Source organism: Lissotriton helveticus, chromosome 9, assembly GCF_964261635.1.
Source record: "Lissotriton helveticus chromosome 9, aLisHel1.1, whole genome shotgun sequence".
Taxonomy (NCBI): domain Eukaryota; kingdom Metazoa; phylum Chordata; class Amphibia; order Caudata; family Salamandridae; genus Lissotriton; species Lissotriton helveticus.
Window position 1 is genome coordinate 1,274,009,019 of NC_136070.1, and position 14,205 is coordinate 1,274,023,223.

Genomic DNA, 14,205 nt, shown 5'->3' on the forward strand with positions numbered 1-14,205 from the left:
GTACAGTTGTCCTGTTATGAGGTACATCACCTGGCAGTGTGGTGGATGGGGATTGGTGTAATGCCGAAAGGTAATTCTTATTAAGACTAAAACATATAGGTGGGTACTCTGAACCAATCTGTTCTGTTCAGGGGAGCAGCATATGTACACCACAAAAGAGGGGGGATCGGGACCTGTAATCCATATGGCAACATATGCCATGGACGGATAGTGTTGAGTGAGTGTAAGGACTCCAGATGGAAAGAACTAGAATTACTGACCCGGGCAGTACTCATGTTTTTTTCTTTTTTTTAACTCCAGGATCCTGCTGCTGCTGAATAAATACACCCCATATATGAGAAATGAAGTGGAAAAGCAATCTAGGTGGGCAACCTAAGCAGTAGCCATACAAATTCTAACCGAACAGTAAGAACACATGTAAGGGGGCCATTCCTCATGGGAGGTTACCCAATTCCAAAAGGAAGATCTACTAAGTGTATTCACCAATGAAAATCCAGCATTTCTAAAGATCAGCCAGAGGAACCAATAAAAAAAATGGGTGTTTTTCAAGCCCATATCCTAGATGTAGCATGTCTCGAAGAGACTGCGCACGCTCTACCTAGGCGAGACCTAAAAAGTGACCAAAACAACAAATCATTCACATGAGCATCATTTTACAGCCGCAGCTCCAAGCTGATCACGTTGAATGATGCCACCTAATGGTCGACAGTATGTAATGCAGCCAGAGAATCTAAATAGGCAAAGATTGTCCAGGAGTTGATGAACCCTCACAAACTGGGGGGCTTGCGGCTTTCACAGATTGTTTCCACTTCTGGAAATGCATGAAAAACTACTACCATAAATGCCTTTAGCAAGTGCCTTACAAGGTTGAGAAACATGCAACGTAATGTGGCACATTATTATATAGAATTTCAGTATTTTGTCATTTCTACATTTATTACCACTGTCTGAACATTTATTACACCTCGTTAAAATCCGCTTAACACCCAAATTTAGCAACAAGCAACAGAAAGGTGACCAGTTAACCATTGCAAAGGGCCTTCCACTGTGTGTTGCTGTATTTTTAGTAACGTTTGAACCGTATGAGCTAGAAACCTTTTTGTTTTGTTAAAATCTGCAGATTAAGCAGCAGATGATGGATTATATGGCAAATGCGGCACATCTATTATTATGTGAAAAACGCAGGGGCCACACAATTGCGTAAATCCAGTGGCACGGTGTACCAGGGCAATGAAAACAACCATTGGCCCGAGACTCTGAAACAACACTCCCTTTTTAACACCTAACCATCCTTTAGAAATTTGTGAAAGGTTATATTGCTGTCACTTGGCTCCCTCATCTCACCTAGAGGTAGTGAAACCACTTTTCTACAGAAGGCCACCACCACCACCACCACCGGAAACCCACCGTGCACCACACAGCCACTGGCTGGCATTGTGTCAGAAGCCACATCCCTCCCCTTTAGGTCAGCAACTGGCTAAGGCTGCCGGACGCTCTTTTTACTTTTTGGGCCCGGTGGGCTGGAACAATCTCCCTCTGGATTGCAACCAATAAATGAAGCATTATTTAAGAAAAAGCTCAAGACCTGGCTCTTCACGCAGAGGCTGTCATCCCCCCTTCTTTCTCTGACTATACCGTGTAAAGGGACACTCTTTTGAGTAGCTGTGCCCTTTAGAAATCTCATTACATTAACATTCTGACGTCACGTAATGCTTTTCATTTACTGTTCAGCAAGGCCATTTCAGGAAGGAATAGATGAATATTGTCACCATGTGCTGGGAATGAAGCCGCAAAGCATCTCAGATGTTGATATTAAGAAAAAGTATAAAGATATTTTCTGGAAATGAATCTCTGTTTTGAGGTTTTTTGTAAAAAATAGTCGGTCATGCCCCAGTGGCATGGAGAGCAGCCCAGAATGTCAATCTTCATCAACATTGCTCCCCATTTCGTCAGAAGGACTTTAGACAAGAAAGCCTTTCCAGCCCAACTGCTAAAAAGTAATCAGGTGGGGTTGGCCAGCGCTGGGCCACCAAAGTCATAATGAGCCCCAAAGTCTGTTGTTGGGGAACTCTCTGCTAGAGAGAGGTGTGGTGCCGCGGCCAGGGCGACTGACGCTGGAATCTGGGGATCAGGGTTCGATCCCCGGCTCCGGCGGCAGGTTAGCCCAGCACCATGTGACTCTGGGCAATAGCTCGCTTAATCTTCCCGACGGCCCCCAGCGCCTAGAGACCCCTACGGGTGATTGTGCGCTTTACAAATGTGGATTATTATTATTATTATCTGCTCTGTACAGCGGCGCAGCACCGATGCACGGCTCTGGACTGAGTGAGAAGCTGCCAGGTGCCGCCAGCGCGGAGGGGCTGCCAGGTGCCGCCAGCGCGGAGGGGCTGCCGGGGACCGCCGGCGCGGAGGGTCTGCCGGGGACCGCCGGCGCGGAGGGTCTGCCGGGGACCGCCAGCGCGGAGGGTCTGCCGGGGGCCGCCGGCGCGGAGGGTCTGCCGGGGGCCGCCGGCGCGGAGGGTCTGCCGGGGGCCGCCGGCGCGGAGGGTCTGCCGGGGGGCGCCTGCGCTATGGGGCTGCCGGGGGCTGCCTGTGCTGAAGGGCTGCCAAGGGGCTGCCAGGGACCGCCAGCGCTGAGGAGCTGCCAGGGACCGCCAGCACTGAGGAGCAGGTGCCACCTGATTGGCATATTTGAATTACTGTTAAGTCCCTAGTAAAGTGCACTGAAGTGTGCCTGGGCCTTTAAACCAAATGCTACTAGTGGGCCTGCAGCACTGATTGTGCCACCCACACGTGTAGCCCTGAAAATGTATCTCAGACCTGCCACTGCAGTGTCTGTGTGCAATTTAAGAACTGCCATGTCGACTTGGCCAGTGCACCCACTTGCCAGGCCCTAACCTTCCCTTTTCTTACATGAAAGGCACCCCTATTGTAGGCCAAAGGCACCCCCACTGGCAGGGTGCAGTGTATGTGAACGATAGGACATGTACTGGTGTATGTTGAATGTCCTAATAGTTAAATACTGCCAATTTCATTTTTCACTATTGAAAGGCTATCTTGCCCCATAGGATGGAATGGGAAATGCTTTGTAACATCTTACAAGTATAACTTACAATTGGGACAAGATGGAGAAATAAAGCTTAGGCTCTCTAAACTAAATATATAATAACAACTTTTAGTAGAGATTGTTTTTAATTTGTGTGTTTGAAAATTCCACTTTTAGAAAGTATTTTGAAAAACTGGGGGGTATGGCCCTTTGGACTGAAGTGGGGTTGGGCCCAATATATGCTTTACAAAACAGAAGAACCCACACTTCGCGTTATTTGAACAAGTGTTATTCAAATGAAGAAATGAACCAACTTTATCACGTTCATCTCGGCAATTATTTACGCCTTTTTAATCGTATTTTTAGAATGGACAACAATGTTTATACCAAGAAGAGAAAGCGTTCTTCACAAACATGGCCACATATATATGTTGTCTGAGTTGTGCAACAACCTATGTGTAACAGGAGTGAAACAAACAATTCATACGAGTCATTTCATGGTACATCGTATTGTTTAAAACGATTCTAAAACAGGTGAAAAAAAGAAAGAAAGAAAGAAATTCTTAAGTGAAAAAAGATATTTTAAGTGAAAAACGATGTCAAAATTATTTCAAGTGGACATCAATACATAAGCACATTTTTCCAAAATACTGAATTGTCATAAATCACAAAAAGTACTCAGTATGAATCACTAGAGATACTCAGTATACAATTAATGCCAACAATAGTTGCAAAAAAATAAGGTTCAGTCTCCTTTGTGAGCAATATTTTCAAGAATCTAGGATTTAATCCTTTTTGCCTTTTAGAAAGTAGGCATTTTCTTGTTTAACCATTCTGTGTGCCTCTGCCTGGTTGTGTAGCGATTGTATGGTTTTGGAGTGATGGGAGATGGGGATGTGCATTCTCTGTAGCCAGCCACTAGGGGGGCTGAGGTGTGCCTGGCCTTTCCTGGATGACTCACACCTGAGCTGAATAGACCTTGGCTGCTTTTTAGAGTAGTGAAAGGAGATTCTGTTGGACCTGAATGGGGACTGTCTCCATTGCACAATGCTGTCCCCATCCCCTGTGGTCAAACTGCACCAGAGAGGACAGAACTGGGTTGAACTGCGCTCTGAGACCCTTGCACAAAGAGAACAAAGACAATTTGAGGTATAAGTATTATACCTGAAACCCCAGAACTTTAGATTACTTCTGGACTCAAGTGGAACCTTTGCCACGGAGAAGAGCTGAAGAGCTGTGAGGAGGAGTACTGTCCCTCTGCTGTGTGCAGTTGGGCTGCAGTTGCTGTTTCTTCCAAGGAGAGGACAAACACTGGAACTTTGCTTCGAACCTGCTTGAAGAAAATCTCCAAGGGCCTGTGTGTGCTGGCCTCCTGTTCTGAAGTCTTAGGGACACAACAACTTCACCCCCAGCTCCCCTGAACTCTGCTACTGAGAGTTCTGACCTGCCAGGAGATACCTGTTCCAGTTCTGGGCCTCTGGAGGTTGTGCTTGCTGCTGGGAACTGGAAGAAACCTGAAGTACTAAGGAAATCGGCACATCGCCCTTCTTGCTGCTGTTTTCCCGACACAGCCATAGCAAGAACCGCCGCATCGAGGGATCGTGGCTGAAGAAACCGCCGCTTGATGCCGCCGCATCAATCGCTGACTCATTCCGAATTTCCACGCATCACACCTGTGCAGCAAGTTTTCCCGACAAATCACCCGCTGACCAGAATCGGCTCGGAGTCGACGCATCACATCCCCTTACAGACCAGATTTGACGCATCACTTCTCATGCGTGCAGCAGAACAGTTGCATCGTCTTCCTTGGTCTCGGGATGGAACGGACTTATCTCTTTGTTTCTTGATGCTTCCCATCTCTGTGGCTGTTTACCCTTGTGAGTTTTGACGCATCTACAGGTACTTTGTGAGAAAAGTACGCATCCATAGTTTTCCATGGGCCAAGTTGTCTGAAACCTTTACATGTATGTTGTATTTTTGTTGTTTTGGTCTTGTTGAAGTTTAGATAAAGATACTTGATTTTTCCTAAACTGGTGTGGTGTCCATTTGTGGTGTTATCACTGTAATGTGTGTTCTAAGTACAAATACTTCACACATTGCCTTTGGGATAAATCTGTCTGCTCGTGCCAAGTTCGCCAGGGGATGAGCAGGGGTTATCTAAAGTGTGTGTCCCCCTTACCCTGACTAGAAGCAAGGGTCCCTATTTGGGCAAAGGTACCCACCTCTGCCAACTAGACTCCCATTTCTAACACTAGATATAATTTAATTTTATTCCAAATGCTTGCAAACCACAGCCCTCGCACAACATGGAAGAAGTTATGGAAGAGCAAGTTAGGATAATATAGAAAGACACCGAAAAACAAACTTCTATGTTGAAGGCAATACACTGAGGAGGATCTTTTCATTTATTTTAGGGGGGCCCTGGCACTGCCAGGAAAATGTGCAGTATACAAGTAAATATGTAGATACAAATGTAGTTCATAAACTTGCAGGTAACTTCAAAAGAACCCAGTAGCAAAAAGCACTTAAGATTGACTGCAGTGTGCCTTTCCTGGCAGTGCGTACACCCACCAGACCTGGAGATTGCCCCACTCAAACTAACAGCAGACGACACTCCCTCACTCTCCTTACTGTTCAAAGCCCCCGCTGCCCACACCCACCGACCTGGAGACTTGGCCCCACTCAAACTACCTGATAGAGAGCAACAGAGCACTGTACAGCCCTGACTTCTTTAGAAATTGATGCTGTGTTCTACCCTCCACCTCTGCTCTAGCGTTTTCCCTGATGTTCTTCTCTTCTGTCTTCACAGGGAAGCTCTGCGCTGGTCGCTCCTGACCATGCAGGCCACGGGACATGTGCTTCTGGGGACCTCCAGCTACGTGCAACAGCTGCTGGATGCTACAGAACAAGATTTGCAGCTGGATCCAACAGAGAAGCCGATGCAAACACCGGAGAAGCCCACGGCTGCCCTGAAAGACTATCTCCCCAACAGCTGCCGCAGAATGCTTCGGTATTAGCAAGTGTTGTCAATTGGCTGGCTGATAAGGCAACGCGCTGGGGTAATATATACTTCCAGGAAGCATGCAATATATGGAACACAGGAGCGATCTACGGCTGCTCTGCGTTCCTATGGATGTCAGCGAATGGGGGGGTTATGGGGAAGTTCTAAGGTTGCACAAGGATTTTCATCATCTCCAATTCCGGTTAGACTCATTGCGGGCCTCCGACACCATGTTTGTGGTCAAAGGTGCTCTAATAACATATTTGTTTTTGGGAACATTCATTGATGGATCTTATATCCCACCTGGTGCCTTCTACCAACTGGAGACTAGTCATTCATAGCACTTGAAAGTGGTTGCAGAAAGATTTGGGTACAGTCGAAGATTCAAATGGACGTCAGCAGATCCTGAAAATGGAACCGCGGCTGAGATGCATTGGTCACTTCATTGCCTTTGGTTACAGTAGAAGATTCTGGTGGAAATCTGCAGACCCTGCAAATGCAACCACGGCTGAGATGCATTGGTCACTTTTATTGATTAATGTGGTTCATCCTCTGCGGAAGGAGCATTTGCATTCTTACACAGCGGGTTGATGTACTTGATTTGTCGATTGCACTTAAGCATGAAATGAAGTGCTCTCTACTGAGGGCAGTAAGGGTTACGAACAAACGATGAATGGAGCAGGCGGAGGCACATATTATATCTTAGGTATGACCTGTGGCTGTTGTTTTTATGAATCTGAAAGGGGACTCTAATGCTCACCTTTCCATATCCATGAGTGACCAGGCTGCATGGTCTTCCTAGGAGCCATAGTACACATGATACAACAACTTCTGCAAAGCTCTGAAATGACCTGTGGGTGGCACCATATTTTATAGGATTTGTGAGTTACAGGAGTGTAAATTTGTGTAATTTCTATTTGCATAATTTCAGGAAAACTCTGCTTACGTAAAATGCGAAGCAGGCATATGGTCCTATATTTTAGCACAAAACACATTCATGCAAACATTTATGATGTAAGGAAGTATTCCACACAAAAAAAGTGCAGGAAAGCACAATTCCAGTAAATGACAGCCTCCCACATTCTGACATTCACATTGTTTCAGTGCACTCACAGTACATTTTCACTGCAGATGGCGCATAATTATGCAAAGTGGTATAATAACATACTTTTTGAATTTTACGTAAAAAGGAGTAACACCAAATTACTAAAACTGTGCATGATTACACTGGCGTAATACAAATTTCACCTTGTCGTATTTGTGCTGCAAAAGGATGAGTAAAACTCTAAAATGGCATGAGGCGAGTCGCCATATCTTATAGGATTTTCGGATGTGGTTTTATGACGCAAGAGGTTGACTAGAGCTCTGAAAATGACATGAAGGCGTCACCACATTTTGCCTTACTGATTGGCCAAGGCCTGTCTATATAGCAGAGTGTTAATGCCTCCCACATACACCACTATAATATGCAACGGTGAGGATTGGGGGATGCTGAAACACAGTAGCAGACAAAACATGAAGGCTAGAAAGACAGAGACTCCTCCGCCAGCTCCAGGACATTGTGGAGGGTAAGTTTCTGGTGTCCGATTTAGGATGTGTGGAACAATGATGCCAGATAAAAAAAAGGAAAAGTAGGCTGTAAACCATTCTGCAGATTGTCAGAATAATTGTTCCCTGTGATGTCAATGACAAAATATTCAGAAGTGTCCATCTTTCTCCTGTGCATACCTTTGTAATGTAGAAATTCAAGGTTCTGCCCCATTTATCCCCATCTTCATGTGGCACTGACATCTCTCTTTCTTCAGCACTAAATCCACACCAGGTTTTTTGCTTACAGCCTTTACCAGCTTCCACTAGTAATTGCCCCACTTTTTAGCGCTAACTCACCCCATAAAAGTAGCTGCCCACCTCCCCAAGCAGGATCGCTCAATCTCTGGCACCAAATGTAATAATTTCCCAGCAATAACCATCTTTGCCATAGTTCCCCTACCGCCCCACTCTCGCGTCATCCCCTCCTTTTCCTGTGGTCGAACTACTCCATTGTCCTAGCATCGACTCTGTTGCCCGAACGGCCCTCCTCCCCTGTACTAACCCTCATTGTCTACCATCAGCCTCCCTTCTTGTCCATTTTTATTCCTCTCCTTTAGCAGTAACTATCCAACATCCTAAGCATTCAACACCTCCTAGCAATAAGGGTAGAATTATCATTACTGTCTCTGTGACCAATGCGTTAGGCTGCTCCAAAATCTGGCAAACTCTCGCAAATTGTTTTTACTTTTCATGTTGCGTACCCAGTCCCCTCAGCAGCACCTCCTCTTTTCCCAGCATCCACAGCATATACTCCAGCAATACTAGCCACATTCCAGCTGTGACCACTGCCTCGTCCATTTCAGTATGTTCCTGGCTTCTAAACATCCAGAAGTTATTCCTTCTCTACCGTCCTCCTTATCCTCACCCCCCTCTGCGCCACCAACATTCTGTCTATTTCTTTGCTCAGCCAAACCATTGGCTTTCCTGCAGTCTTTGCAGTGGGACTTTAAGGACAAACTTTACTTTTTTCTGGTTTTATCTAGAATGGCTCGTGTTCCAAGAACAGGTCTTGCAAGATGAGTTATTTTATTTTAGATGTTAGAACTCCAGCATTTTTTTAAAAAACGTTCCAGCTATGTACGTGCACATTTCTGTCTCTGCAAACTTGAACTTTGCATGGTGCGTCTGTAGAGAGTTTGTGCAATAAGGAGTGTGGTAAATACACATTTGGAAGCAGATTGAAATGTGAGACACTCTAGAAATAGGCTAAAGATTGAAGGCCAATGGGGAAGTGGCCTAACGCATAGAGATAAGAGGCACTATCAACGGTACTTGAACAAAGGTCAGACATGACTTTGAGTCATTATGAAAATGAGAGGAAGGCAAAAGAACAGTAGGCGAGGCAGCACTTCATAAGTCGTTGGCAGTCCAGTACAGAGTCCAGTGAATACGTGAATGTGAAGCAGGAGCTCCGTCGCAAAGCACAGTCACATGTGTTATTGTGGGGAATCATTTAGTACTGCCACTCATAGTCTCCAGAAGAGCTTGCACCACTGTTGACTTAAACTAGGGGAGGAGGAAGCTTGCAGTACTGCTGTGCAGTGCTTCAATGATGGAGAAGCTTGAAGTACTACTGTCCAATGTTTTAGCTCTAGGGAAAGCTTGCAGTGGTTCTTCCAAGTACCTTAACTGTGAGGAAGCTTACAGTACCACTGGCCAGTACTTCAACTATGGAGAGGCTTGCAGTACTACTACCCAATGTCCCAGCTCTTTGGAAACCTGCAGAGTTTCTTCCTATTACCTCAACTGTAAAGAGACTTGCAGTACCACTGCCCAGTGCCTCAACTGTGGAAAAGCTTCCAGGCCTGCTGCTCTGGGAGGGATTATCAGTGCCTATGTTTATAGATCATTATTCTACAAAGCACTCTACTGTTTTTGTTATATTAATCTATAAATCGCATCCATTTGCAGCCTCCCCATACGCCTGTTCAATACAGAAAAACAAAAGTTAGCAGATAGCAACTTAAAACTGCATGGTGCATAACGACCACATTAAACAGAAATGATAATAAGCTGTAACTTGAACTGAGCCGGAGTAAAGTAACTTCGAGTTCGGAATAGCTGGCATGTAGCAGACACTTAATCCGCACCACTTTGGAAAGGTGCTTGGATTTTTGGTTTGCTTCCCATCAGTTCTAAAACATTAACTTTTTAAAATGTATTTTATTATATTTTATCATATTGTATATTAAAGAAAACACTGTGATGGTAAGAGTGTTCCAATGGAAGTAACTAATGCAGAAGTGTCTGAAGATAATGTGTAAAAGAGAACACCAATGCAAATGATTCAACTTGTTAAACATCTTTGTCATGGTTCACCTACAGTTTGACAGAATTTAGCTGAATGTGTACCCTACCCGTACTAGTAAACAATTTGCTAGTTTAAAATTAGGCATTTAGGACTACGTATGTGCATAGACCTCCGGTACATTTATACGCACAGAGCACTGGGTTTTAATGAATCTGAAACGGTGAGTAACGTTTCTAAAATCATATGTTGTGACTGAGACCTCATACTTTATCCTCCCTCTTTGCAAGACTTGTTGTGGTTGTAATGCTTTAAGAGTGATTTTAGGTTACACATTACATTTTCTGATTTGCTGAGTTAGGATATGAAGAGTTTTTGACTCTAAAACTGACTTACAGACGATGTATCAGTACTGTAAGCGTTTCAGCATTGTAAGGGGTGGAATAAAGTGCTTCCCAATGGAAATGCAATGAACACCCAAGCGCCCAGTATACTCTAGTATTTTCTGGAGGTCCGGGAGGAGAAAAAGTGACTAATAAACATGGAGAGTCCACCAAGCATATGAAAATGGTGCAAGTATAGGAGGAGCGCGCCTGCAAACCTATGACTTGAATATGTGTTGGACGCATGATGGATTTGTGATGGAAATCGGTGATGTGTAGCTTTACTAACTTGTTTTTGTGAATTGGATGCTCCATAACATGGTACGCTTTAAGACTATGTAGCATGACTGACTTCATACAACTTGAAGCATTTTTAGACTGTAACGTTGCTTGTCTCATAAGATATTGCCTTGTTCTGTGACTATATATATTCTGTTCTTTGTCATATAACATGTTGTTTTGTAAGACTTGATATATCACAGCTGGTGTTGTATAATGTTATATTTTAAGATGTGACGTCATTCGTGTCATATAACATGAGGGTGTTGTTAGATTCTGTGTAACCTAACAGGTGTTATTTCACATGGTGCTTTCTGATAATCCATATGATAAGGGTGGTGTTAAATAACACAGCCTATTATAAACCCACATAACAAGGCTGGTGTCAAATAACATGCTGTAGTATTGGACTGTATGGTATGGTTGTCATCAGATAACAAGACCCATAAATTAACTCTACATAACCTATCAATATAATCCTGGAACTGAAAATGATATACCAACCGCTGCTCTGGTGTCATTTACTACAAACAGAGTAGTCGGTAAGTACTTTGGATCAGTAGGATGTCCTTATGCGTTGTATTTTTACTAAGCGCGACAAGCACTGTACAAGCAGACGGAGACACTTGGAGACATAGTCGACAGTTCACACTTTGCATCGCATACATTTGTAAAATATTTTGTACAATTAAATCTCTTAGGATAGGAATATATTTGAAGACTGTGCTATACAGCAGATCTGTGTCATGACCGCAGACTATACATATTAAAACTTTATAGTACATATTTATATGCTGTTAATGTAACTATATATATATATATAGAGGAATATATATTGTGTTTTATAATATTACACTAAATTAAATGTCCTTCTCTACTGTGTCATGCTTAATTCATTCATTTATTAATTGCTTGAAATTTGTCACAAGGCGTGTGAGTCTGGGGATCGCTACAAGGCATGTGGATTCGGGGACTGCAACAAGACGTGTGGGTTTGAGGACCCGGCCCCAGGATGATTGTTTCCGGTTCAGGGAAGACCTGGCTTGGCAGTTCGAGCTCGACTGTTCCCATGAGGCACAGGGTCAGACTGATTTGCATATGGACATGTCTGAAATGGGGTGGCTGAGTGGGCTAAAGAATGGTGATGGATTAAACCCATATCAGTTCACTGGGGGTGAGTGTTTGCTATGTTCAACACTCCGTCCATCATCCCCGTTGTTTTGATTAGATATATCCATGCACAAAACAACTCTAGAGCACTGGAGGGGGGTTAGTAGCACTTTAAAAAACAAAGTAAATAGAATAAGAAATCTGTCCCATGTGAAAACAAGGGACACTGAATACCCCAGGGAGGGCAACCCTTTCTGAACTTCTCAGACCAAGGTTACAAAAGCACACCTACCTTTTGCGTTGCATAACGGCACAAATTAAAAGGCTGTCGGAGCAATTTTTTTTTTTACTAATTAATGTGCATTGAATCTAAAAATCAGTGTACACCTTGGATGGATTTGTATTCAGTGATAGTGTCAGGAGCGTTGAAAGGCTTCTCTTAGTGTTTCGCCTCTGGTGAACTTCCCCCATTTATGTGTAACATTTTAACTGCAAATAGTCACTTTGCAGGTTTTCTGTTGCACAATTTAGGAAAAGCTCCTAATGATCTTTCACTTATTTCTTAGCGCAAAGCAATCTGCAAATATTATTTTATAAGTATATTCCCCTGCAACGCATACTTATACATGAATGCCCATGCTTTATTTAATGAAATATGGCGTAACGAATTGTGAAAAATTTAGTGCTGGTGATGCACGAAGAAAGGGAAAGACAAAGTAGCAGGGTGATGGGGAAAGTATACGTTTAGGCGGTGAACTAACCAGCATGCAAGCCCCTCCTCTCGCAAACACACACACACACGTCCTTCCTCTATTTCCATGGGCATTGATCCACCCAACATTAATTATTGTAATTTCAGCGAAAACCACAAAAGTGACTTCTAGTAAGGAGACTTATTGTTTGTCAGCTTTATTCATTCTATAAAATGTAACCTACTCTTACAAAATAATACATTATATATATATGTGTGTGTATATATATATATATATATATATATATATCAAAAAAGGGTTCACGCGGCACACTTCTTGGCAGATAAATCATGATTTATTCACACAGGTCTCTAGCAAAACTCCTATGCGTTTCGAACAAACGTTCTTGGTAGAACACTGCCGTGACCAAGAACGTTTGTTCGAAACGCGTAGGAGTTTTGCTAGAGACCTGTGTGAATAAACCGTGATTTATCTGCCAAGAAGTGTGCCGCGTGAACCCTTTTTAGGGCTCGGCCTCCGCCCACGAAGGGGGTGGAGCTTCGAGCTCCTAATGCTAAAGAAGAAAGAAAGGATCTCTAGTGGTCTGAACAGACACATTCCTTAGTGTATTTTGTCATCTGCCTAGTGATTCGTCTTCGCTGTGCTGTGTATGTATTAGCGTTGCCGTGATAGGATGTAAGTAATTTACGCGTGCCCGATGTGGCATATTGTGTGCGAGAACGAGCACGGCAGAGTGATTAATCTTAATTACGAGCTGTCAGAGTGCCCGTGTAATGCAATCCAGATGGTGCGAGTGCGTACACCATTGCATGCAACAGAACAGTGACACGGTAATCTTGCCCTTTATCTTTGGCCCCCCCCCCCCCCCCCCACTTCCTCCTTTTCAAATTCCTTTCAAGCTGAGCGGAGCCTGCGACTACGGACTGCGAGCCTGAGCTGCTCCTCCCGGCCCCAGCCCCTCCTCTCCTGTGAACTCTGCAGTCTGCAGATTGCACCGGCGGCCGTCCCCGGCAACTTTAAAGGTGAGTGTTGTGTCCTCATGTAACGTAACTGGTGCTCTGTAAAGCGCTCTGATACCCGATTCGGGTCAAGTTTGCGCTATATAAAACTCGGCAAAAAAAAAACGGACCTCAGTGATTTCTTGTTTATATTGAAATACACAGTGTTCAGCGCTGGGTTTTCTCAGATGCACTGGGATCCTTTCCAGCCGTTTGCTCTTTCATTTCTCGGACCTCCTCCCGCCTCACACATCGGTCCTTTGTGACCTCTGACCTAAGAAGCCCTCCAAAGATAGATGTGTGGAGATCGTCTCCTTCCAGAGCCTGATTTACCTCTGCTGCTAATTAACTGTAGAGCAATGGCCCTCAGCCATCCATTGAGAGATAAGCTTTGGCCGGTGAAAGGGATAATCTTGCACGTCCTCTTATTAAAGACTGCCCAGCTTATGTCCAATTTATTACGCACGAAATACCTTCCAGCACCGGGAGGTAGGCACTGCGCAGGCCACCGAGGCCACGGTGAGAGGCATAACCCGCCCCCTATTTCGACTGACAGTTGTGATGGCAAGTTCAGGTCTCTCAATTGCACCCTGAAGAGTAGGCCCTCCAGCTGGACACCACGAGGACCAGGAGGCACCGATCCTGTAGGGCTGCCCTGCCTATCATTCGTCTAAGGTCGATAACATGACACTCGTTGAGATGGGTAACAAGAAACTCCATTGCACAGCGCCAAGATAAATAATGTAATACTTGGGGCAGCCTCCGACATGGCCGGAAGGCGGAAGGGTTGCTAGCGGCCTCCGTAGTAAAAAAAGCACAAGACAAATTCAAGACTAG

At 44.4% G+C, this 14,205-nt stretch overlaps 1 protein-coding gene across 2 annotated transcripts in view; it reads left to right on the top strand.

Annotated features, from left to right (window-relative positions):
- The window catches only part of CIDEC (cell death inducing DFFA like effector c), an 89,176-nt gene extending 77,747 nt beyond the window's left edge, over nucleotides 1-11,429 (top strand). For both annotated transcript variants that reach the window (XM_078661846.1, XM_078661845.1), the window contains exon 6: nucleotides 5,856-11,429. In XM_078661846.1, the coding sequence (XP_078517972.1) occupies nucleotides 5,856-6,063 (208 nt within the window). In that variant the 3' untranslated portion in view covers nucleotides 6,064-11,429. The remainder of the gene's footprint in view (nucleotides 1-5,855) is intronic.
- The last annotated feature ends 2,776 nt before the right edge of the window (nucleotides 11,430-14,205 follow it).